Here is a 22,097-nt window from a genome sequence, read left to right on the forward strand (position 1 = left end):
TAATGGTATCGATTGTGTTCTCCTGGTCTACGGCTGAGAAGATTTGGAACAAATATGATGGACGAAGAAAATAAGATTGGCTAACTATAAAGACTAGTATATCTCATAACCTCGCAGTCGGCTCGAGGGCATTGTCACCCGACCAGAAGATCTCTTCTGGCTTCTCTCACCCAACTGCGTGATTGGAGGCGGAAGTAAATCTGCTTCCTCGGATTCAACCACCTCTTCCTCCATACCCTCTTCCTCCATACCCTCTTCCTCTTGTTCCAGGTCGTAAGTCTGGCTGTCCATGGTGCTCCGACCAGTCTCTGCCAGCGTACACTCCGCTTGATATGGCTCCTCGAGCTCAAAATTACCCTCGAAGTCCTCGCTCTCTTCAATTTCTTCATCGTCGCTGATCGGCTCTGCATCCTCTTCAATTGCCTTCAGAGCTTCATCCTCTTCAAGTGCCTCTAGGCTGTCGCTCTCCAATGGTTTCTCCAGACGGGTCAGTTGCTGTCCCTCTAGTGTGAACTTTTCTGAGCACATATACATCATCAAGTCTTGAATAGTCGCTTCATGAAGAGATCCTCGACGGTAATGACAAATGTCTCGTGCACTATTGAAAAGCCTTTCTACGCCCGCGCCGGTGGCAGGGACCGAAAGCAAGTCTCGTGCAAGCCGAGAGAGCACCGGGAACTCGTATTCGTGTTCCTTCCAATAAAGCCGCGGTGATACCGGGACATTTGCTATCAGAAGTCAGTCAGTCGTTCTAGTACAGTATGCCAGTTGCTCGTACCTTCTCTAAGATACTGGTCCACTTCGTCATACTCTGCCCCTTCGTGGAGCATCGATGCATCAGGTGGTTCAAGTAGCCGATCAAGCTCTGAGCTATGTAAAGTGGAAGAGCGCTGCACCGTGCGGAATAACAGCTCGGGGTTCTGCTGCTGATACTGTGTGAAACATGCTCTCAAGTATTCACAGTACCGTTTCGACGTATCTTCGTGGCAGGTAGAGTACTCTCTATCATCGAAAGCACTCAATTTATATTGAGGAGCGAGTAATGTTCCAGTGCCATAGAGAAAACCGTGGTCGCGGTAAGTCTTTTCATAGTACTCTTTCAGCTTCTGCCTCGCAACAAGCAAAGCGCCATACATGTCCTTCTTCCAGGGTGTTGCCTTTCTTTTCAATTTCCGATTCGACCTTTCAATATGCTCCAGCAGCTTCCTGTACACGAGGAACACACTATGAATTGTGATGTCTCTGGTCTTCATCAGAGCCATGGTGAACTGAAAGAACGGTTTAGTCAAATGAACCAGGTAGTCAATTTGCCTCCATTCAGCATCAGTAACCTTGAACTGCGAGTATTCATGATCGCAGCAGTATTTGTCGATAACGTTTCTTAGCCGGCGCGCACGGCGAAGCATCAAAAACGTCGAATTCCAGCGTATTTGAACGTCATGCAACGGGAACAGCCGAGTTCCACCTGATTGGAGACACAGAAAGGCATCTCGCCGTTGTGGGCTTGCGTTGACAAAAACAGCAAATGATCGAATCTAGTTCTATCAGTGCTCCATTTATATTGACAGCCAATCAGAGAGAATCTATTCTCACTTTGGTTAGAGTATGAGCCACATCTCCATGGTTGACCGAATCTTTCAACCCATTCGCTTGGGTGTCAGACCAAAACGTCTTTATCTCTTTGTTCCGGGGTGCTGCTTTGATATGCCCCAAAAGTTGTTTCAGGCAAAGTTGAATCACATGAGCCATACAAGGAACTCGAACTATTGATTCTCTGGAGCCAATCGCGCCGGTGGAGATCAGTCTTTCCTGCAAGGCTCGTATGAGAGTTTCGTTATTGGTCGCGTTATCGGTAGTGATGCTAAAGATGCGATCCAGGAGTTTCCGTTCCTTCAGTAGTTGGTGCAAAACATCACTGAGGTTGCTCCCCGTGTGAGGGCCATGCAGCGGTTCAAATCCAAGAAGCATTTCTCGATAGTTCCAATCTTTATCAATGAAGTATACCGTGATTGCCATGAAGGCCTGCTGGAATGGACTGGTCCAACAATCCAAGGCAAGTGACACCTTAGCATCTTCAGGCAGATCTTGTAACTGTGACTCCTGTTGAGCTGTAACTGCATCTCGAAGTCGCCGTCGTAGGGTTTTCGCTGATGGAATTTCCAGTTCCCCCGGACCAGAGTGTAAGATGTTCAGCAGTCTTTGGAACACGGGGTTCTCCACAGTCTGAAATGGCAGCCGAAGGCAGGTGATGGTTTTCAGCAGCTGCTCCTCAAGTTCAGATGTTGTGACCCTGTCTGCGGCGAGTGATGCACTAGTGGAATGATTTTGCAACGAATCTGAGAGTAAAGTTTGATGGGATCCTCTCTTTTTCCCCCGGCGACAAGTATTGGACTTCAGGTGTCTGCTCATGGCGCTTGTACCATTTTTCTTGTGCTGCGGATGATCAAGCAAAGTAAGACAGGCTTGACAGATGACTCGTGGACGCCCAGTATCGATGTCAGCTACTTGGTCGAAGTGCTTCCAAACGTCGGCATGCCGCGATTCGGTGGACCATTTTATCTGAGACTGACCATCTCCGTTCAGCTTTTGACCGTACTCCGTTTTTTCCCACCACCCTAGGAACTCTCTCTCTAGACTCGATTCGAACAAAATCCAATTCTTTCTTCGTTGGGGCCCCACACGCCTCAGCGTTCCTGGGGGCCTTCGAGCGATTATATCGTAGCTACTGCGGGATCTAGTGAAAGGCTATAGGTCGTCTCAGCATACCTGTTGGTGGTCTCGCAATATTCAGGGGCAGGAGGGGCCATTCTCTTACAGAAGACTGAATGTCAGAGTCTAGGAAAGCGTCAGATGACGGCTCAATGGAAAGCAGAGGACTGAAAGCCTGATGCAATGATCGCGACGATGAGGAAGAAGAAGCCATATTCAAGAGGCGTGCTATCGGGCTTGGGAATAAATTTTCTCATTGTGAAAACTTGGAAATGGACTTTGTTGGGGGGTCGTGTCGTGCGTTTGGATCTATTAACTTTCGCTTCGCGTTAAACCCGCGGGTACCCAAAAACCCAACCCGACCCAACCCAGCCCAAAATGGACGTGACTTTGTATAGACGCTGAGAAAGTGTGTGTCGCCGATTTAATTTATTAATTTCCAAATAATCATTTCGAGGTGGCTCATAAAGCTCAAACTCATTGAATTCTCGTGAATTCATGGATGTGGCCCCTGATCGCTTGGGATGTAGAAGTGGTGGGATGAAGGAGGTGGTCCCTTTGCAGTAAATATATATTTCCATGCCGTCAGCGTACATTGTTTCGACGTAACACACACCTTAAGGCGTGACAGAAATAAATTACCAAAATTACACTAGGTGACTAATCGAGTTTATCCACGATTTATGCATATTTTTGGGTATTTTGGGCAACCCGTGGGTACCCGCCAAGAACCCACGGGCGGGTTCTGTTGAAATATCACGGTTACTGGGATAATCATGGGGGCTGGGATCACGTGCATGCCTATATACCTGTTCACCAGTCTACCTGTATCTAACACAATCAACTCCCCTAAACAACATGAACACTGAAGCATCACTATAAATCAACAGGTTCACCAAGGTCAAAACCCGCGATGGGTTACCCGTGGGCGGGTAAAGAAATTGAAAACCCAACCCAAACCCACGTTTGGCGAGGTCTAGTTGGATCCCAGGTCAGGTCACGTGACATATAGATATTATCATATTGGAGTGGCAGCCTATCAGGCTGCCACTACCACTCTAGGCAGAAGGTAGCTACTGTGACTACAAATAGCTGCGCTTACTCGCATAGCTAGAGAATGATTAACACACTGGTACCTCAATTCAGGGTCTCAACTTTTGCGAGGGGTCAGGGTAAATGAATTCATCCATCCATCCATCCATACTGTATTCCAGCTGCACTGCTTATCTCACCTTCAACTCACCTTCTGGTCAATTTCTGAGACCAGCTAGAATATCATCGTAAATCCCTCGAGCTAAACTGTAAGTAAAGGAAAAGGGAGCATCAAATCCGAAACATTTGGTATCCATGGTATCCTGAAAAAAGCATTTCTCCTTTTCCCACATATTTGCACGAAAAATGAACTACGCTGACACCGACTGAAGCTTCAAGTCAAGTGTACCTTCAGTATCTTTCGCCCACTTAGTAGCCTTTGCATTCGCATAGATATTTATAGGGAAACCTATCACAATAGGGAAAAACCTATATCAAGGCGTAACTTGTTAAAGGGGTTCACCGGACTTGAAAACCACTCGAAGCTTCATGAAAATCAAATAACTTTTCCGATACGGTGATCCTGAGAAACAATCCCAAAAGCCATAGAGAAACTCTCACACGAGAGAAGTTATAAGTATCTTCTTCATTACAGCATCAGGTTTCCTGTATAGGATTAGCGATGGACCGGGAGGGATACCCAGGTGTATATGTGTATCTTTTATCATCCAATACGGATGAAAAATGTTCAAAGTAGGGAATTAATTGCGGTTGGAGGTTACCACATACTCTCTGATCATCCTGTGCCTGGCTGTCCTGTGCCTGGCTGTCCTGTGCCTGGCTGTCCTGTGCCTGGCTGTCCTGTGCCTGGCTGTCCTGTGCCTGGCTGTCCTGTGCCTGGCTGTCCTGTGCCTGGCTGTCCTGTGCCTGGCTATCCTGTGCCTGGCTGTCCTGTGCCAGTCTGTTCTCTAACTGGTCACATTGCGCTTGTCAGTACCATGCCGAGAGATTTTCGGATTCCCAAGACATTCGCCACTTACTATCTGCCCATCCACAGCCATCAGCCTCGGTTTCATGTAGTAACGCAGTCTATTCCGGATCATCACTTACAACCTGCCCATCCACACCCATCAGCCTCACTGTCCTATAGTAACGCAGTCCATTCCAGGGTCATCACTTACCGTCTATGCATCCGCTCCCATCAGCCTCACTGTCCTATAGTAATCCAGAGTCATCACTTACCCTCTGCCCATCCATCACGATCAGCCTCACTGTCCCATAGTAACGCAGTCAATTCCAGGGTCATCACTTACTGTCTATGCATCCATCCTTATCAGCCCTGTTTTATGTAAGAACACAGTCCATTCCGGGGTCATCACTTACCCTCTGCCCATCCATCGCCATCAGCCTCACTGTCCCATAGTAACGCAGTCCATTCGAGGGTCATCACTTACAAGCTACCCATCCACACCCATCAGCCTCACTGTCCTGTAGTAACGCAGTCCATTTCAGGGTCATCACTTACCATCTATGCATCCACTCCCATCAGCCTCACTGTCCCATAGTAACGCAGTCCATTCGAGAGTCATCACTTACCTTCTGCCCATCCATCACCATCAGCCTTGGTTTCATGTAGTAACGTAGTCCATTCCGGGGTCATTACTTACCTTCTGCAAATCCATCACCATCAGCCTTGGTTTCATATAGTAACTCAGTCCATTCTAGTGTCATAACTTACTGGCTATGCATCCACCCTTATCAGCCTCGCTGTCACATAGTAACTCAGTCCATTCTAGGGTCATAACTTACTGGCTATGCATCCACTCCCATCAGCCTCACTGTCCCATAGTAATACAGTCCATTCCAGGGTTATCACTTACTCCCTATGCATCCATCCCCATCAGCTTTGGTTTCATATAGTAACGCAGTCCATTCCAGGGTCATCACTTACATCCTGCCCATCCAATCTATCTCAGTCCAATCTTCCAATGTATAGCTGTGGCCTCATAACTTGGCAAAGCCTCTAAAGCCAACTCACCATCTATTCATTCCACACATTAGATTGGGTCTAGAATAAACAACCCGCATCGTTCGTGATCTTCCCAAGTTATCGCTTACTGTGTAATAACTCCGCAGCTAGGGCCATTATTAGTCTGTTATCCATATGACAATACTGGGCACCTCGCCAAGCAGTCCTAGATCAAAGTCAATCGGTTCTCACCAATATTTTGTTCAGATAAAGGCTTAATAGAAAGTAGAATTCGAAGTTGTATGCTGCAGTATTGAATAATTGGTTTATCCAACCCCGCCCTTCAGGCTATGTACTATTCTCTCTGCCCTAAGCCCTAACTTCCGTAATAGTAATTGTGTGGAACGTAGTCATGACTTGGTCAGCAGCGGCGGTGAATAACGTAATCGGTAAGCGAGCGCCGCATGTAAACGAGCGCCGCACCCCAAAACACCATATTAAATGCGATAAATTACCACTTGATATCCTGCCAACCACTGTTTATCGTAGGGTGTTCCTATGGTCTAATATTCTTTGTGATATATCTAGCCTGTCTTTCAAGTCCCTAAGAAATTTAGAAGTTGATGATTCAAAAATATATAACCGCAGTGTACATCGCTCTGAATTATTGTATTTTACTGTATCAGGATACAATAATTATCTCATTTGCCCTATATTTTACTGTACGGTTTATTATATTCTTAGTAATTAGTAAACCAAAAATAAAAGCGAGAGAGCTTGTCGTTGTCGAGATATTCGACTTTAAAATATCGCATTTAATATGGTGTTTTGGTTACCTCAGTACCCTCAGACCTTATCACATGATCAAAAATTCTGCCGGATTTTTGGCGCACTAAACCTAATCGGGTAGCACGCTGATCTAAGGTCTGAGCACTGAAATTGCACTTTGCGTGCATTTTTCGATAGCTCCATACCAACTTGACCATTTTAACCAGGTAAGTCTTCGTATGATTGATATTGGCATATATAATGATTAATATTAATATTCTGTCATTAGTTTTCTAATTACTGGCTGTCATGTCTCGAAAACGCGTGTGCGAGTCACCCCCTAAGGCCCCTACGGCGACGCGTTCCCGACAGCCACCCAGGGAGGTATTCAACGAGCAGACCTATATTCCTGGATTGTCAGAACGGCAAAGAGTCGATATGATACTTAAGCATATGCATGAACAGCATCGTTGGACTCTCAAATCCTTCATATATCACCTAGTGATGGCACAGCCGGAAGAGAAAAATGCCCGGTCGGCCGCTTACCGGACACAGAAGCTATCTGAGGCAATATACGAACAGAAGGAAGTGGTCACTGAGTTGCACAAAATTCCTGAGACTGAAACCACTGAGTCCGTGAGAACGTCACAGCTGGTCGCTCACATTCGGTCCGAACTGTCTCAATTTGGCAATCCCGCCATCGGGCTCGCTCAATTTGATACAGAAGAGTCGGTGGATCAATTGGATATACCTGGGATTGCTTCACGTGTACAAGTTGCTGCTCCTCGTCTGTGGGCATTACTTGTCAGTATTATGGCACAGCAGCATCCTAGCGCTCGCGATACATCCAAGGATTTTCAAGGCAGCGTATTCATGATCTGTGTCATCTTGGCATCGGCCTTTGCTCCTCGAACGTGCAACAAGTTTCCAGTGTTGCTCGGCCTGCATTTACATTCCATGGGGGTGAAACGCCGTACTATTAATCTCCTCTATGGCTTGGGCGTTATTGCAAACTATATGACCATTATGCGCCGCCGTGACGAACTTGTCAATTTAGGAAAGGTTGCACAATAAACCTACCCTGTGTCGTTACGAAATCACCCTTGATTGCTAATAGGAGTACAGGGGCAACTCAAGGAAGCTGCCCAGTCTTCTCATGGCAATTTTATCATATGTTGGGACAATTTCGACTACAATCAAAACGTCCGGCATCAAACCCTTCGGGAGCAGTCTCGACATATTTCTGCTACCACTGGCAAGCTCTGCATTGGTCAGTCCATTCCAGCCGGAGGGTTACGGAGATCAATGCTCCATCCAGATATCCCACTCAGTCGTCATGGGATTTATGATGCCCCAGGCCCAGATGATCAAGATGGTGTCATTCGACAATGTCAAATTCATTTTATCGCAGAGGCAATTCGTGAAACCCATCGGGAGGCAGTGGAGGCACTTTTCATGGATCAGCCGCCTAAGCAAACTGGATCAATGAAACCTCGAATTCAACTAGTTGATTGGCCAGAGTTCCCAGCAGTTGAGCGTCTTCTCCCTCGCAAAACTCCCAATTATGGTCTTGGTCCTATTACGGAGAATGAAGGAACCATTGACGGCACATATGCAGTCATTCGCAACATCTTTGTTGATCAACTTGGGTACAATCCAGACACAGATTTTGATGGATCATTGCGACTCGTATATGGGGATCAAAAGACAGTCTCTTTGATTCAGGTTGTCAAGAAGGAGCAGGCGGAAGCCACATTGCCGTATGATAGATGCAATTGGCTGCTTCCTATCCCTGGTCTCTTCCACTGGCGAACCAACTACATGGACATGATCCATGAGCTCTACTCTGGCACGGAGGCAGCCGCAGATGAAACAACTCTACACCACAACAAGAATTTTCTAGGCTGTGTGCAGGGCCACAAAAGTCCATTTCACCACAAGGAGGAAGTGGCTACACGTGCTTTTGACGCCCGTGTGACTGCTAAATTCTACCTGCTGCTGAGATCTTTTGCAAATGAGAAGGATAAAGATATTCAACTATCAACTGACGAGGAGATTAATCATTACATCAAAAATATGACACGCGCGTCCTTTCACCGCATCATCGAGAATATCCGAGACGAGTTGTTTACTATGGCGGAGCAGCAGTCTGAAAATATGGCAAAACTGTTCCCAGATCGTCCAATCGACTTCCCATTCTCCACGCATGCGAAAGTTCTTCAACAGATCGCCATCTACAAGATAATGAAGAAGGCCATCAAATATGCTGACATTGGGATCCTTCGGCGTATATTTGCGCTGTGCTGTTTCCTTTTCCACGGCTCAAAGAAGTCTAAATATGCCTTTCTCTCCTTGTACATGACATGGCTCACACAGACTCCGGCTGCAAGCCCAGAGCTCCAAAAGGCTATATTGGCTAATGGGCTGGTCAACATTCGCGGCGCAGAGGATTCCTGGTTCGAGATAGACCGACTGAATGAGTTTTTCAACCTCCAGATGAAGTCCCTGATGACCACACGACGTACCTCTACCGTCGAAGTCACGCCCATGTTCCAACGAATGGCATTGACAGCCAGTTATTGTACAGAATTGAAGGCGAAGTTGGAGGCAGAATTTGGCGAGTATAGCAATGGAAGGCACCAGATTAAGGACGCCAGCATGGATGTCCGCAATCTTGCACATGAGATTGCTCAATCGGATTCTATCCAGAAGCATCTAAATGGTCGAGATTCTTGGTTTAAACCTCCGGATATCTTGTCTCGAGGATCTAGTGAAGCATTAGCTAAAGGGGTTGAGAAATTCAATCAACAGCGGCTTCATGGAGGGTGCCAGGGAGGAGAGGAGCCGAGCCACCTTACTTCAACACCTATTGCTGCTCTTGATAAATTTGTGACTATAGCAGATGATGAAGATGAAATCTGACATCTCACTTCTTGTTCACACCTTCCGGGCATCTTCGTGGACGCCTATTTCCTGATACCCCACTTAAGGCTCTGCGTTTGCGAACTGGAGTTGCCGAAGCAGGTGTCGAATCCATATAATCTTGGGACGGTATATCAGTATCAATCCACGGAGGCACAAAGATATTGTCAGAAGGTGTCGGTTGTCTGATACTGTCTGGCGTAGGTGCAGAAGACCATGTGAGATTACTGTATTCGCTGAATTGGCTAGGGTCGTCCAATATGCGCATCGTCTTTGCTGGTGTTTGCATTTTGACTGTTAACACTGCGTGGTGAACATATCTGTCCCAAGAATACGAAATTCTTAACCATGTATACTGACCAAGTTGTTCTGCAGGTGTTTGAGAACTACTCTCATGAGTGCAGTATGCCTTCCGCAGTTCTTCAAAGAGACTTTGATCGAACCGACCGCACCAGTGCCATAATCCTAGTCTGTCGAAGAGATCGTCTTTCGTCAATGTCTGATGGGCATACCGTGCCAGTTCAACTCGTTGGTCTTTGGTTAGGATATTGCAGGCATCTAGTATGAGCCCATCCTTGCGCAGAACTTCATGAGATTTACACCAGGCCCACTTCTCCAGGTCATCTGCAATCAGCTTTCGCTTTTTGGTGTAAGAAGGCCCTTTCTCACTGTATAGATAATACTGATCAAGGTCCTCTATAGTAAAGTCTGGGTTGCAATAGCTGCAACAGCGCTCCTTCCGAGTTGGGTTATCACCGTCCTTGGATTCCTCAAAGAAATCCAAGAATTCTTGCCGTATACAAGTGCTAGCATTGATGAGATTATACCAAAATGCTGGTAGTCTCTCCCGGCGTTCCTTGTCAGATGAACAGATTGCTGACTGTTCCTGCTCGGGAGTTTCTTCATCATGCAACTCCTCTGCAGAGCCTCTATTGAGCTCTTCAGTAACACCCATGGCACAAGTCTCCTGTCTTAATCCTTGGGCCTTGGACTGGCGTGCATACCTTTGAGCAGCGGCTTCATCACGGGGGCCAAATGCCCATTCGTCCACTAGCAAGATGGTTTCCCCATCCTGCCCATCTCGACTTCCTCGACCACCGCGCTGCCAAGGAACTGCTGGGTGGTGTCCCCGAGGGATCCCATATAGGACAACGCGTCGAATATCGGGAAGATTTACCCCTATCCCCAATGCTTCCGTCGCAAAGATAACCCGGACTGATGACTCCAAGGCCAAATGCCGAAATTCTGCAACAATTCTCTCCTTGTCATGCTGTGGCGTGTTGCGATGAAAGACCCGAATAGTAGACTGAGCCTGCTGAGATGTATACTGGTGCTTGTCACTCATTTCTAGCCATTCACGACATTTCATCAGTGCCGAAGATGTTTCATCTTTAGTGTCGAAGAACACAACAGTCTTGGGGATGTTTAAATGCGCAGTGTCGCGAGCAGCATGCAGAACCTCTCCTTGCTTGAATAGGAAACGTAAGGCGGAATATGCTCGACGTTTGTTCCTTGGTATCTTGCCCAAACGGAGAACCAGCTCTGGTCGGTTGATGGAGGTTCGCTGAACTTTGACATCTGATAAGAAACCACACCCATGCTTCACAGTCTCCAAAGTGGCTTGGTCCAACGTTGCTGAGCATGAAAACCAAGGAACTTTCCTTCCTAGCAATGCACGCAATTGATGCATTCGTGCATATTCTGTCCGGAAAGCACGACCCCAATGCGCAACCAAATGTGCCTCATCAACTGCAACAAGACGAAGGCGTTCACGGAACCGTGGATGGGTAGCCACAGCGTGAAATTTATCCCCAATTGCAAGTTCGGGACTAAGCAGAACATGGGTATATTTAGCTGCCTTTACTGCTTCGAGCAGCTCTGCAGATATGGTATCGACATTGAGGAAACAGGGTCTGCCTCCAAGATTTCTGATATACTCTGTTTGCTCAATACCAATCTGGTTCAGTGGGAGCACAATGAGTGTGATTGCCTTCTCAAGGAGAAGGGATACTGCTTGTAAGAGCATGCTCTTACCGAATGATGTCTTGGCTATAAGAATCATGTCTTTGCGGAGAAAAACAAGGTGGCGGAGTGCCTCTCGCTGACCATCCCATGGAGAAAATGTATAGATTCCTTCAATGGCCGCAATGATGGCAGCGTTCTGTTCCTTCTCCCCCTTCTCTTCGGCTTCTCGGATGATCTTTTGTGCCTTTACCACTGATGCTGAGTGATGTGTTGTATTGCCTGAATTCAACCATTTGTCCAACGATGCCTGCTCATGGCATGGTCCTGCAGTGCTAGAAGGGGACTTGCGACAGGCCCGTGCTTGGAAGGAAGGAGGCTTTCGTGCTTTTGGACGAGCCATTGGTGTATTCCTCCAATTTCCACTTAATTAGTGGTCAAAGCCAAGTATTAGCATGATTAGGACTAGAAAACTGTGCGATAAGGTGTTGTTTTGTCTGCTGGGAAAAAGGAGTAGTATGCGTTGGGTACAATTATTGTACCTTTAATTTTGGAAATTTGGAACAATTCCACCACGAGAAGATAGAGGGCCTCAATATCTAGAGGACATCGTCGCCCAATTTTTGATAACTGTATTTGCTGTCGAGAAAATGTAGAATAACCGATTTTCGTCGCGCAAAAATTCCGAAGTAATTTTGGTGGGGAAACCATAGAAAATATCGAGCTAGTGCTACAAGCGACAAATTCTGTGCTCAGACGGCCCCAAAAAAAGGCTGAGTCAGCTTGTCTAACCTATAATCAGCAGGCGGTAGATTGCAAAAGTTACCGCTTTTCGGGGCCGGCTGAGGTAACTGAGGTAAGGCGGGGTGGGAGGGAGTCTGCTATGGTAACTGTCTTCTGTTGTAATTCAAAGGAAGATTGCTTGTTTTTCTTCTGGACAGAAAACTTGAGGGTTTATATACACAGGCGACCTCCAGATTGATTTCCAATCAAAGCTGGTAATTCCGTGGGGTTAGGAATTGATTCCGTTACGATACGACATATCACAACATCTTCAAGCAAAAATCTCGCTCTATACAGGCCCACTCTAGGGACCCGGAGGGTAATCATTCTTATTTTCTTGAAATTACGGCTCCTGGATTCCCATGCCTAGGAATATCTCTCTTCGATTTGGGCAATCCCTCAGCGGATGGTTGAGAACAAAGCGAGCCACTCCCACAGGCGATGGTTCGCATGAGCCAACAGTACTCCTCCTTAGGCTGCGGAGGTACTTGACAAGGCCCCACTGCGGCGCTAAGCTGATTGCTGGACTGGTACCCCACCACACGGCTACAGTCCTCTCTGGGAACCCCCACCACAATCCAAAAATCTCAACGGCCCTGTGCCCGCATGCGAGATGATCGCTAGTGACATAAACTCGAGCTCTTCTACCAACTGTTCACTTCCTGGGATATGTGTAGGTAGATCAAGCGTTTTTCGGAGAAGCTCCAGTGCGTCAGAGCTTTCAATCTGGTTGACTTGACGAGATCTTCATGATTCTACCATCTTGAGTGCTACCTCTTTGCTCCGACTCAGGTCGATAGAGGGCTAGTTCATGACAGTCGTCGAATAGAGACGGAGGTACGGAAGCTAGAGATCCTGTGGATTGTGGAATGGAGCAGTATCGTTGAACTAGAGCTTATTCCCGATCTCGAAGGGCACGGCGCCTCCCTGACGGCTAATCACGTCCCAGGAAGCTTTCAGCGGTCCAAACAGAAGTCGTGGATCGGGGACTGCATTCAGCGTTTGTTTGGACTCGGTCGACAGCTGAACTTTGGCTTCAATTCTGGAGGGGTGCAAGCCTCGGCGAGTTCGGACAGCACAGGCACAGCTCAGCAGCAATTGGGGTTGGATGAGATGGGAGGATTCGATGTACGAGCTTGAGGCGTCCCAACGCGTCCCGATACTAACGACTCGCGGATTTTGCAAATGAGGATCTACTGTCCTGATGCTCCCAGGAGGCCCAGGAGTGATTTCCCCAACCAAGGCACATTCAGTCGCTGTTTGAATTCATGGCTTCTAGTTACTGAGGATTGCCAGGATCGCGCGATGGGTGCCGCCTAACATCACAAACGGCAAATCGGCGGCGACAGGCCTTATCAGGTGAAGCTCAAGTTTTACCGCTCAGGAAGTTTGGTACAATCTCCGTGGAACATAAAAGCATGTATTTAAGCAATAGTTGTAGCCTGTATATCGCCGTTGAGGCGAGGCGTCAGGGTAAATGAATCATCATCATCATCATGCGGTAAGGGGATCACTATGTGGAAAGATTCCAACACTGAGTGTCAGGATGTCGGATACGTGTATCATCTAGTATCGAGGGACGGCCAATTGATGCATGAGATGGATTAACGAGAGTGTGTCTGTGTGTTCCGATCTGTTGAAAATGATCCAGGGGCTATAAACTGCGTATTACATCACAGTTCTTCCGAGAATGACCCGAATTACCATACAATTACTATTGCAATGTGGGTGGATGCTGAATAACCAAGAGCAGTGGAGAATCCACAGTATTTTACCTCTCTCAGAGTTGACATTATCAAGGGAAAGTGGTCAAGGTAAATATATTACTGTTTACATTCCTCCCAATCTGTGGCTTCAATGAACTACACATTTGCAAGTACAGTGCTCAACTTTTCGCATGCCCCAGCCAGCTGATCCCGATATTCTCCTGACGGAACTCCTTGACGAATTGCAGAAGCGTCCGACTCCTCAGGTGGACGCTTGAGATTCTCTATCGTTAACTCGTCATTCAAAGCGTGAACAATATCGTCCAACCTGTCCTTTGGAAACTTTCGAGGTGGTGTAACTTGGGTTGGCTCAAGGTCGTCTTTGGTCTGCGTCGAGAAGATCTTTTGCCAGCCTCTGAATTGGATAGAGATACTCGTATTTATCAGAAATGGCTCACCGCCATGCTTAAGGGCAAGTCCCAAATTCCAGATTGCTCTGTGATCAATCTGTTCTGTAATTTTCGCTTCCGCTATTCTCCAGGCAATGCGCCTGTAAAGTCTGTCTTCGTCGTCTGGAATTCGTTCACCATGTACTTGCCATCGGTACATATAGGTCTGGCTGGTTGCCCTCTCGAATTCGCCGAGCTTGGCTGACATACCGCCGCCCCCGCCCTCTGGTGCTGCTTTCGCCCTTTTCTGAACGTCCTTGTATACGGGTCTGCCGAACCCAATTACGGGTCCATAGTGCTTTGTAACGTCGAGGCAGGAGGTATTCAGCTTCGTAGTGCCTCTAAAACGAAGCTCCAGCTTCGCCTCTTGGACTTCGATGTCGTTGGGCTGGCTGATTTGGAGCTCCGCAAGGAGGATCCATGCCGGGGTATTCCCCAACATGCCCCATCTCGATGATGATAAATAGCGGCAGTCGATTGTCACATTGTGAGCCTCTCTGTAACCGAGGGATTGATCCCGATTCTGATTAAGAACATGGTAGTAATCGGGGTATCTCCCAACCATATTGTGTAGTCAAGTGTTGCTATACAACTGATCAGACAAAGCTCAAGGAAGATGAGAGGAAGATTAGACAAAGAACAACGCAATAATACCAAGTATAGGTAGGAATGTGGTGATGTAAGTGGATAATTGGCTGGTCATAGATGGCGGCGTGGCAAATAATGATTTTACTGTTATCATGCCACCAACCATATTATCTGGAAGAAACCCATACAAACGTAGAACTCGAGAATACCATGGCTTTGATTGCGCAGACCACATAGAATTCAGGCTAGGCAAAGGTCTCAGGTCCGGTTGCGGAATACATCGTAGTTACATATCTGAGTGCTGACATCATCACTCGAGCTCACATGCGCAATCGGAAAACTCCCCATTTGCAGTGGTTTCCACCGGAGGTGGGATGACCTAGGAGCTTCTTTGAGCAGCTAGTAACAGGGACCTTGGACTCGTCAATTCACATAATACTGATGATGTTCAGCACCCGACCAACTTCGTCACATTCTGTGCAAGACTCTTGTCAAATCGAAACCTATAGCCATATACCTAGTTACAACATATGTGCTGGGGATCGCCCTCTTGGTTTGCAATTAGCTGCGCTCCTTTCTAGAATCACGGGAAAAAGAAGACTTCACCACTCATTCAGATGAACACGACACAGAAGGATTACCAAGCTTCTGATTCACAATGTACGTTTACCATACAGTCTACGATGGGCGAAACCAATACCATCCATTTGAAGGTGGAGGAAGACGTCCCTGCGGAGCTTGAAGCCTTTGTCCGTCTATCACACTTTGCACTTTTCGACCAGGCCAGAGAGTGGTTTGACGGGTGCCTCCGTGATCATTTGGCTGAGTTCCCTGTCGCACTTGAGTATGCGGATATGCTCCTACGGCAAGGTTCATACCGGGAGGTCGAGGTCCTCGATCTTCACAGTCCGGACACTGCAGGTCTTCCAGAGCACAATGACATAGACCGACTTTGGGGGCTGCTTGAACAGCTTGCCATCATGCATTTGCAAGGACCGACATCCGATGCCTTGGAAGACGCCATGGCATGCTTCGACTACCTACGTTACAGACGGGTAGGTGGGGATGCACGCCCGAGCGCTCTCGTGATACATATGCTGGAGGTGTACCTACAGATTGTTGTGGGTGCTCACGGGACCTCCATGTGGCCTGAGGGGAAAGAGCTATATACAAATCCTCCTTGGTGTCAGTCCGATTTACCGGCATGGAGGGGCTTTGGCGCGTGGTACGCTGACTTGAGGGAGTGTAACCATTTTTGGGAAGCACAGAGAATCTTGACTATCCTTCTGCCTGTCCTCCCATTTAAGGACGCGATCGATATGTTTATGAAGCCGGATCAGTTTGGGCTCGTGGTGGAGAACATCGACCAAGGATCCTTTGATGAAACTCTAGTTTTATCAGACTTGATGTCTGCCAACAACATCTGCAACTACGTTCTGGAGTATTCTGAAGGGCTCCTATCCCATGAACTCCCGCGAGAGCATCTATTCGAGCTTGCTGGAGCTTACTTGGAAAGTTCTCGGTCTTTGGCTGTTATCTTATCTTGCTTGAGCAAGACAGACAAGAATGAGGAGCTTCCGCCTGTCTTACAGGTTGAGATGTTGGAGAAAAGGCTCGGGCAACTCAAAGAAGGGCCACTATCAACTCAAATTCATTCCGACGAACTTCAGCCAAGGATGCCTACTTTTACCAAGGCAAGTAAGATCACTGCTGCGACCTCTCAGGTCGACTATACCCAGGGGACGCATGAGTCTAGGGCTCCAGAACCTTTGAGAACTCTTCATCCCGATCAAGCCAATCCCGCCTGGCTTCATGCTCTGCAACAATCCTTAGCCAGCCCCACTGCTGCCGCTCCTACGCGGTACACGTGTGCATCAGAAAACGTCATTCCCGGTAACCTCGGACATACCGGACCTATTGCTCTTCAAGTTGGCCTCGCACCCGTTATACCACGGTGGGCGAGGTCTCAAACGGTCAATTTTGCCGCACTAGCGAACGGGTATCCACGTTCGGAACTCGCTCTCCTCGCTGCAAACGCCCTACGAGACGCTGCAGAGGAGTGGAACCAGCTTGACCTAGGCGTAAAGTTCCAATGGGTGGAGAAGATACAGGATGCCTCATTCATCCTTTGCTATGGAGGAGACCGGGGTGAGGCACTCGCGCAGGCCTTCTTTCCCACTGAAAAGCAGCTGAGCACTCTTGACGTTTACTCGGCTTCATTCCGACCCGGCACAGTGCAGTATCTGAAAAATATATTCTTGCATGAGCTCGGCCACGTCTTGGGATTCAGACACGCTTTCGCGCCGAACTTTGATGTGGACGAAGAGACCATCGAGTTCGGACCGAGAAGTCCGACTTCGGTCATGGGCTATGAGTTCCCGCCACAGATCCAGGCTACTGACAGGGAAAGCGCGGTGGCCTTCTATAGTTTTCCTGGACCCTCCCTACGCGTGAAGGACAGCCAGGTGTCAATTAGGGATTATAGCGCAAGATAAGTGGACCCGTTCAGCGTAGAAAAGTTTTTATTCGTCTTGTTCTCACCTTGAGTTTATAATACTTATGTAAAGAATGTAACTTAATCTTAACCCATCTTTTTGCTCCTTAGTCGGAAGCAAGTGCCTTTATATACGATAGTCAGAACATCATCATTCACCTTACGCATAGACAGCACGTCAACGCTTTCTCGGACAGATATAATAGTGTGAGTAATTAAGACGACCGGCTCGTTTACAACGAGCATCTCAGCTAATAAAGTCAGGCGGTATGGGTGAAGCCAAAGTCGTAAATTCTACTGGACCTCCTTCTCTGAGATTAGGATCTTATTTATCTTGGGGTGTTCTGTGCTTGGATAGTGACCCGGACGCGGATGAATACTATGGCCCGACGGGACAATTTCAGATCCCGTGCCAAGTTGTCTGTCGATCTGATAGCGGCCAAATACCGCTAGTACGTTTCAGGATATGATTATTCAGCGTGTACGCGATCCACCCCCTATTTGTATGGTAAACACAAGGGATTTTAACTCTTTGTCAGGATGTCGGATACGTGTATCATCTAGTATCGAGGGACGGCCAATTGATGCATGAGATGGATTAACGAGAGTGTGTCTGTGTGTTCCGATCTGTTGAAAAATGATCCAGGGGCTATAAACTGCGTATTACATCACAGTTCTTCCGAGAATGACCCGAATTACCATACAATTACTATTGCAATGTGGGTGGATGCTGAATAACCAAGAGCAGTGGAGAATCCACAGTATTTTACCTCTCTCAGAGTTGACTTATTGTAGTGGGGAGACCCCCTCCCCCTACTACATGGGTGCCATCCAGACTATGTGACATAGCCGGCAGTATACAGTGGCCGGATAGCTAGTTCTAGAATACACCTTCTTACACCTCCCCGAGCTGACCCCTACATTTGGGCTTCTCGCTGTTTCCTGACGCTACGCGTGTGTTTTGTGGTGGTTTTTCTGTTGAATCGACCCGCACGTCTCAGCGCGTGCAGCCATCGAGCGTTCCCCTCTTCAATATCTAGCTCCTACTCCGAGAGTGACTTCTGCAAGTCGACACTGGAGTCACGTATATTTCTCTTAAGAGATTAATAATTAGTGAATCCGATCAGGTGTGGCCTGAGAATTGTCAGGAATTAAGGTATAGCCTCATGCACCTGGCAAACTTGGGTATGATATAGGTACCTGCGTGTGAATATATATATTACTGCCTCCTGTTTACGCCTAGCACAACAGACAGAACCCCGGTCAGTATAGGGAATGGCACGTGACTAGTCTGGGTTTTCGTCCGAGTTTCTATTGGCTGAGAGTATTTCATCTTTCCTGCCACCAATTTTCAATAATATGTAAAAAGAGAAATGGCTTTAGAGTCTGGCGGATGCGGGCTTTCTAATCATAGTAAAATAATCTCCATCCGTGCGTTGTGGTGTTGTGGTCACCTGCCACAATTTGCCTGTTGGAATCCGTTTTCGAAACCCCTTGTACAGCTTTATATGTGACCGTAGGCTTCTACAGTATCCAGTTTCGTAGCGGATAATCTGAAAACTGCTTATGGTGTTTGCCACGTTCTCATCTAGCTGATAGGAAAAGGTTAGTTAACCTAGGGTAGAGGAGGGGAATTAATTAACCCGGCTATAGCTGGTTTGTGGCAAGATAGAGTGACCTAGAGCTTCAGGAGCCTAGCCAGGAATACGTAAGGCCCAACATGACACCTTGTTTGACGATCCTTGCCCAAAAAGTCCGTATACTCAATCAAATTGCTAGTGAAAAGGGTTTCGGCAGAATATTACGTACATCGGCTTGAGAGTCATGATTAGGGGAATGGAGAGGCTTCCTGATGCTTCAATTTCCTGAGTCCTCTCCTTCTTCGGTGATATTAGAGAAACTGTAGAGCACCTTGGTACAATTTCATGGCTTCAACTTTTGTCTCAACAGATAAGAGGCTTCGACTTTTTTCTCAACATAAATCTTATCTGTCAGGTGGTAGTAGTACAAGCCAGGTCGCTTGATGTACAAATTTTTGTAACGCTCTTGAATGTGATGGGCTTGGGTAGGTTCGAACCGGTAATCGAAACATCAACAAATGAAACGGGACCCACGATCCGCGCCTCCTGGTTCCCAGTGCATTGGAGAGTAGCCGAAACTGCGTCCGACAGAATGCAAATAGGGACGCAACCAGTGTCTGTGGGAGAAATAGTTGCATCGATATCCACCATACCCGATTTCTTCTTGGGTACGCCTTGAACCGGGTTACCCGATTGGGTGAAGCATTGTTGATTACTGAGTGCAGTAGCAGAACCAGCAAAAGTAGCGGTTTCTCCAGCACCGCAATATTGACCAGTGATCAAAAGTTGGTTTGTGTCGGCATCGACACATGCCGATGGTCGCTTGACGGTGGCAGCCAGCGCAAGACCGCTGCTAGTGAGGTAAGAAAGAAGCGTAGAAACTTTCATAGTTTCAATGATCGAAGGAGTAGTGTCTCTCAAATTAAGTGACGGATGTGTAAAAATTGGGAATATGATTATATTAGGACAGTGCCTACTGGAAAGTTCTAGGGTAAGCTACAGCACCTTATATATCCAACATTGTTCTAGTCTCGCTATATGAGGTCAACTGGTGGCCAGGCCCAGCCCACCAAATACGGCGGCACTTGAAATGGGTCTAGCACTGTCTAGGCGTTGTCTAGCCGCTGTCTGGACGTTGTCTTGACGTGCTCTAGATGTGCTATAATAAGATGAGCACGCCTTCATAGGAGTACGACAAAACCCTTTGCTACCAAATTTTACTAACGTAGGGGTCCGCCACCAAACTCAATATCAGCCACCCAAAAGACATCGCAATTTTTGCATACTCAACAGGTTTTTTACCACCAGGACCACCAATTCCACGTGATATAGTATGGCGCTTGGGGTAGCCAGGTTGGCCGCGGATTACATTAGTAGTTTTTCGCAAAGTCAACCCTCTTCTTCACCCATCACCTTAACGGGAGCAAAGAAAGGCTCTGGTTCTAGACCCTTTTGTTGTATTTATACAAAAACGTAACCAAACATGTAAGTTACTTAAAATCCTTTTAGGTTTAGCGTATCATGTGATTAAGGTTTTAAAGTTTATCTCTGTTACTGGCATGAATGGCAATAACGGTCGCCACTTTAGGAGCCGGCCTTATAATTCGCTCCTCATATACTAACCTTTCGGCTAAGATTTCATTTCACTGATCAAAACATCACCAGCAATACATCGCTGATTAAAATGCAAGGCACACTTGGTCCTAATCTTTGTCTCTGTAGCTTGGCGTGACTGCGTGTTCATTTGCATATGCAGATATACATCGGGAAGTCGCTTAACAAGCAGATCTTGCATGGTCGAATCAGGTGGAAACGACAATGGTGAGTCGAATCCCTAAAATATCATCTTCCACGTTTGCTTTTTCAGTCTCAAGCGCCAAACTGTGGTTGCTGCTGGTCCAGAGAGTACTGAAGGGTCCTTGTTTGAGATTGAGACCACGAGTTCTTAGATCTTCTGTAGATACCTGCTTAGCTAGGTTGAAGATATCTAAAAAGAGTAATGACCTTAACGCACTAACCATTTAACTCTGAAATCACTAAGCAGTCGTTCATCAGGCATGACGACACTGACTGGCCGCCGTCGAACCCCCAAAGTCTTCTGGCATTGCATGAATGACCCAATTTTGAATGGTCTGCTGGATCGCGGCATCCTGAGATATCAGTATATACTGTAATGAGATCGAGGTCTAGACTGAGTTGGTATGTAATGATTCACCTCCGGTGTGCCATCTTAATATGGCAAATATGGCAGTAACGAATCCAAATGCACTTCCCTAGCCTCGGGTATATTATAAGAAGGGAATGTCGTCGTTCTTCTACCATGGATGCCACAATACTCTCCCATTGAATCAAGCAAAGGCAGCTCTCAAAAAGAAACATGGTACGGAGTAGTAAATCTGACACAGGTTGTAAGTCAGAATATTTCCAGATATTGGTGTGGCCGTCCTCTTTGAGATAGGACTCTCTTAGCTTCCGGTCTCAGTGCGCGTATGGGAAGGCCCCACAGAATACCATAGCATACCATTGCAGACCATTGCAGACCATTGCAGACCACAGCATTACGAATCCACTGTCCCAACAACCTGGCGAGGGCCGCTGCTCAGTGCGAGCTCACTGAGGGCGGCTACAGTACTGTATCATATCTTCAAATTTTCGTTTGTTTTTCTTTTAGAAAGCACCGTTATCGATAGTTACAACCATTCATCTCTGTTTCGGGTGCTTAGATACGAATGCCAAAACTGCATGCACAAAGCCAGTAGGGTTCTCTTCCGCAATGTAATGGCCAGAATCTTCTACCACCGCAACCTGAATATCACCACCATAAACCTCAGTCACCATATCCCGGGCCTCGGAAGCATGCCGACTTTCCGAAGTCTAATCCAAGTAAAAATGATCTTAAGTAAAATGTGCAATTGATCGCGAAGAACTAAATACATGTGCGTGAAGGACTGTCCTTATATATCTAGCCCTCCCTACTTCTGAGTGTATCTGAGTGTGACCCTTCGGGGTCGCTATCAGTGTCAGGTATACTCCGTTTACTTCCAGGAGTTCACTTCTCGAGTCACGGTCATGTGACTTGTCGTAATGCGGTTCAAGGTTACGCTGGCTTCCACGTAGCTTCACGTGACTTGTAGC

The 22,097-nt window shown here is 47.1% G+C and overlaps 8 protein-coding genes across 8 annotated transcripts; 3 read left to right on the forward strand and 5 right to left on the reverse strand.

The window, feature by feature from the left end:
- Positions 1-782: 782 nt before the first annotated feature.
- Positions 783-2,733, reverse strand: N7532_002197 (zinc finger BED domain-containing protein; the record flags this gene model as incomplete). The annotated part of the gene is made up of 2 exons (XM_056614691.1): positions 783-1,106; positions 2,221-2,733. Coding segments are annotated over 2 exons (837 nt in total), but the record flags the coding sequence as incomplete, so codon positions are not given.
- A 1,665-nt stretch (positions 2,734-4,398) lies between these two features.
- Positions 4,399-5,401, reverse strand: N7532_002198 (uncharacterized protein; the record flags this gene model as incomplete). Its single annotated transcript, XM_056614692.1, has 4 exons — positions 4,399-4,407; positions 4,531-4,713; positions 4,984-5,012; positions 5,338-5,401. The coding sequence occupies 4 exons, from the start codon at positions 5,399-5,401 to the stop codon at positions 4,399-4,401; spliced, it is 285 nt and encodes a 94-aa protein (XP_056477664.1).
- A 1,386-nt stretch (positions 5,402-6,787) lies between these two features.
- Positions 6,788-7,552, forward strand: N7532_002199 (uncharacterized protein; the record flags this gene model as incomplete). Its single annotated transcript, XM_056614693.1, has 1 exon — positions 6,788-7,552. The coding sequence occupies one exon, from the start codon at positions 6,788-6,790 to the stop codon at positions 7,550-7,552; it is 765 nt and encodes a 254-aa protein (XP_056477665.1).
- A 231-nt stretch (positions 7,553-7,783) lies between these two features.
- On the forward strand, positions 7,784-9,400 carry N7532_002200 (uncharacterized protein; the record flags this gene model as incomplete). Its single annotated transcript, XM_056614694.1, has 1 exon — positions 7,784-9,400. The coding sequence occupies one exon, from the start codon at positions 7,784-7,786 to the stop codon at positions 9,398-9,400; it is 1,617 nt and encodes a 538-aa protein (XP_056477666.1).
- A 4-nt stretch (positions 9,401-9,404) lies between these two features.
- Positions 9,405-11,765, reverse strand: N7532_002201 (uncharacterized protein; the record flags this gene model as incomplete). Its single annotated transcript, XM_056614695.1, has 1 exon — positions 9,405-11,765. The coding sequence occupies one exon, from the start codon at positions 11,763-11,765 to the stop codon at positions 9,405-9,407; it is 2,361 nt and encodes a 786-aa protein (XP_056477667.1).
- A 2,242-nt stretch (positions 11,766-14,007) lies between these two features.
- On the reverse strand, positions 14,008-14,865 carry N7532_002202 (uncharacterized protein; the record flags this gene model as incomplete). Its single annotated transcript, XM_056614696.1, has 1 exon — positions 14,008-14,865. One exon carries the CDS (start codon positions 14,863-14,865, stop codon positions 14,008-14,010), a length of 858 nt encoding a protein of 285 aa, XP_056477668.1.
- Positions 14,866-15,571: 706 nt separating this feature from the next.
- Positions 15,572-17,383, forward strand: N7532_002203 (uncharacterized protein; the record flags this gene model as incomplete). The annotated part of the gene is made up of 1 exon (XM_056614697.1): positions 15,572-17,383. The coding sequence occupies one exon, from the start codon at positions 15,572-15,574 to the stop codon at positions 17,381-17,383; it is 1,812 nt and encodes a 603-aa protein (XP_056477669.1).
- A 1,990-nt stretch (positions 17,384-19,373) lies between these two features.
- Positions 19,374-19,850, reverse strand: N7532_002204 (uncharacterized protein; the record flags this gene model as incomplete). Its single annotated transcript, XM_056614698.1, has 1 exon — positions 19,374-19,850. One exon carries the CDS (start codon positions 19,848-19,850, stop codon positions 19,374-19,376), a length of 477 nt encoding a protein of 158 aa, XP_056477670.1.
- Positions 19,851-22,097: the final 2,247 nt, after the last annotated feature.

Source organism: Penicillium argentinense, assembly GCF_028826775.1.
Source record: "Penicillium argentinense strain IBT 30761 chromosome Unknown utg000003l_segment0_segment0, whole genome shotgun sequence".
NCBI classification, from domain to species: Eukaryota; Fungi; Ascomycota; class Eurotiomycetes; order Eurotiales; family Aspergillaceae; genus Penicillium; species Penicillium argentinense.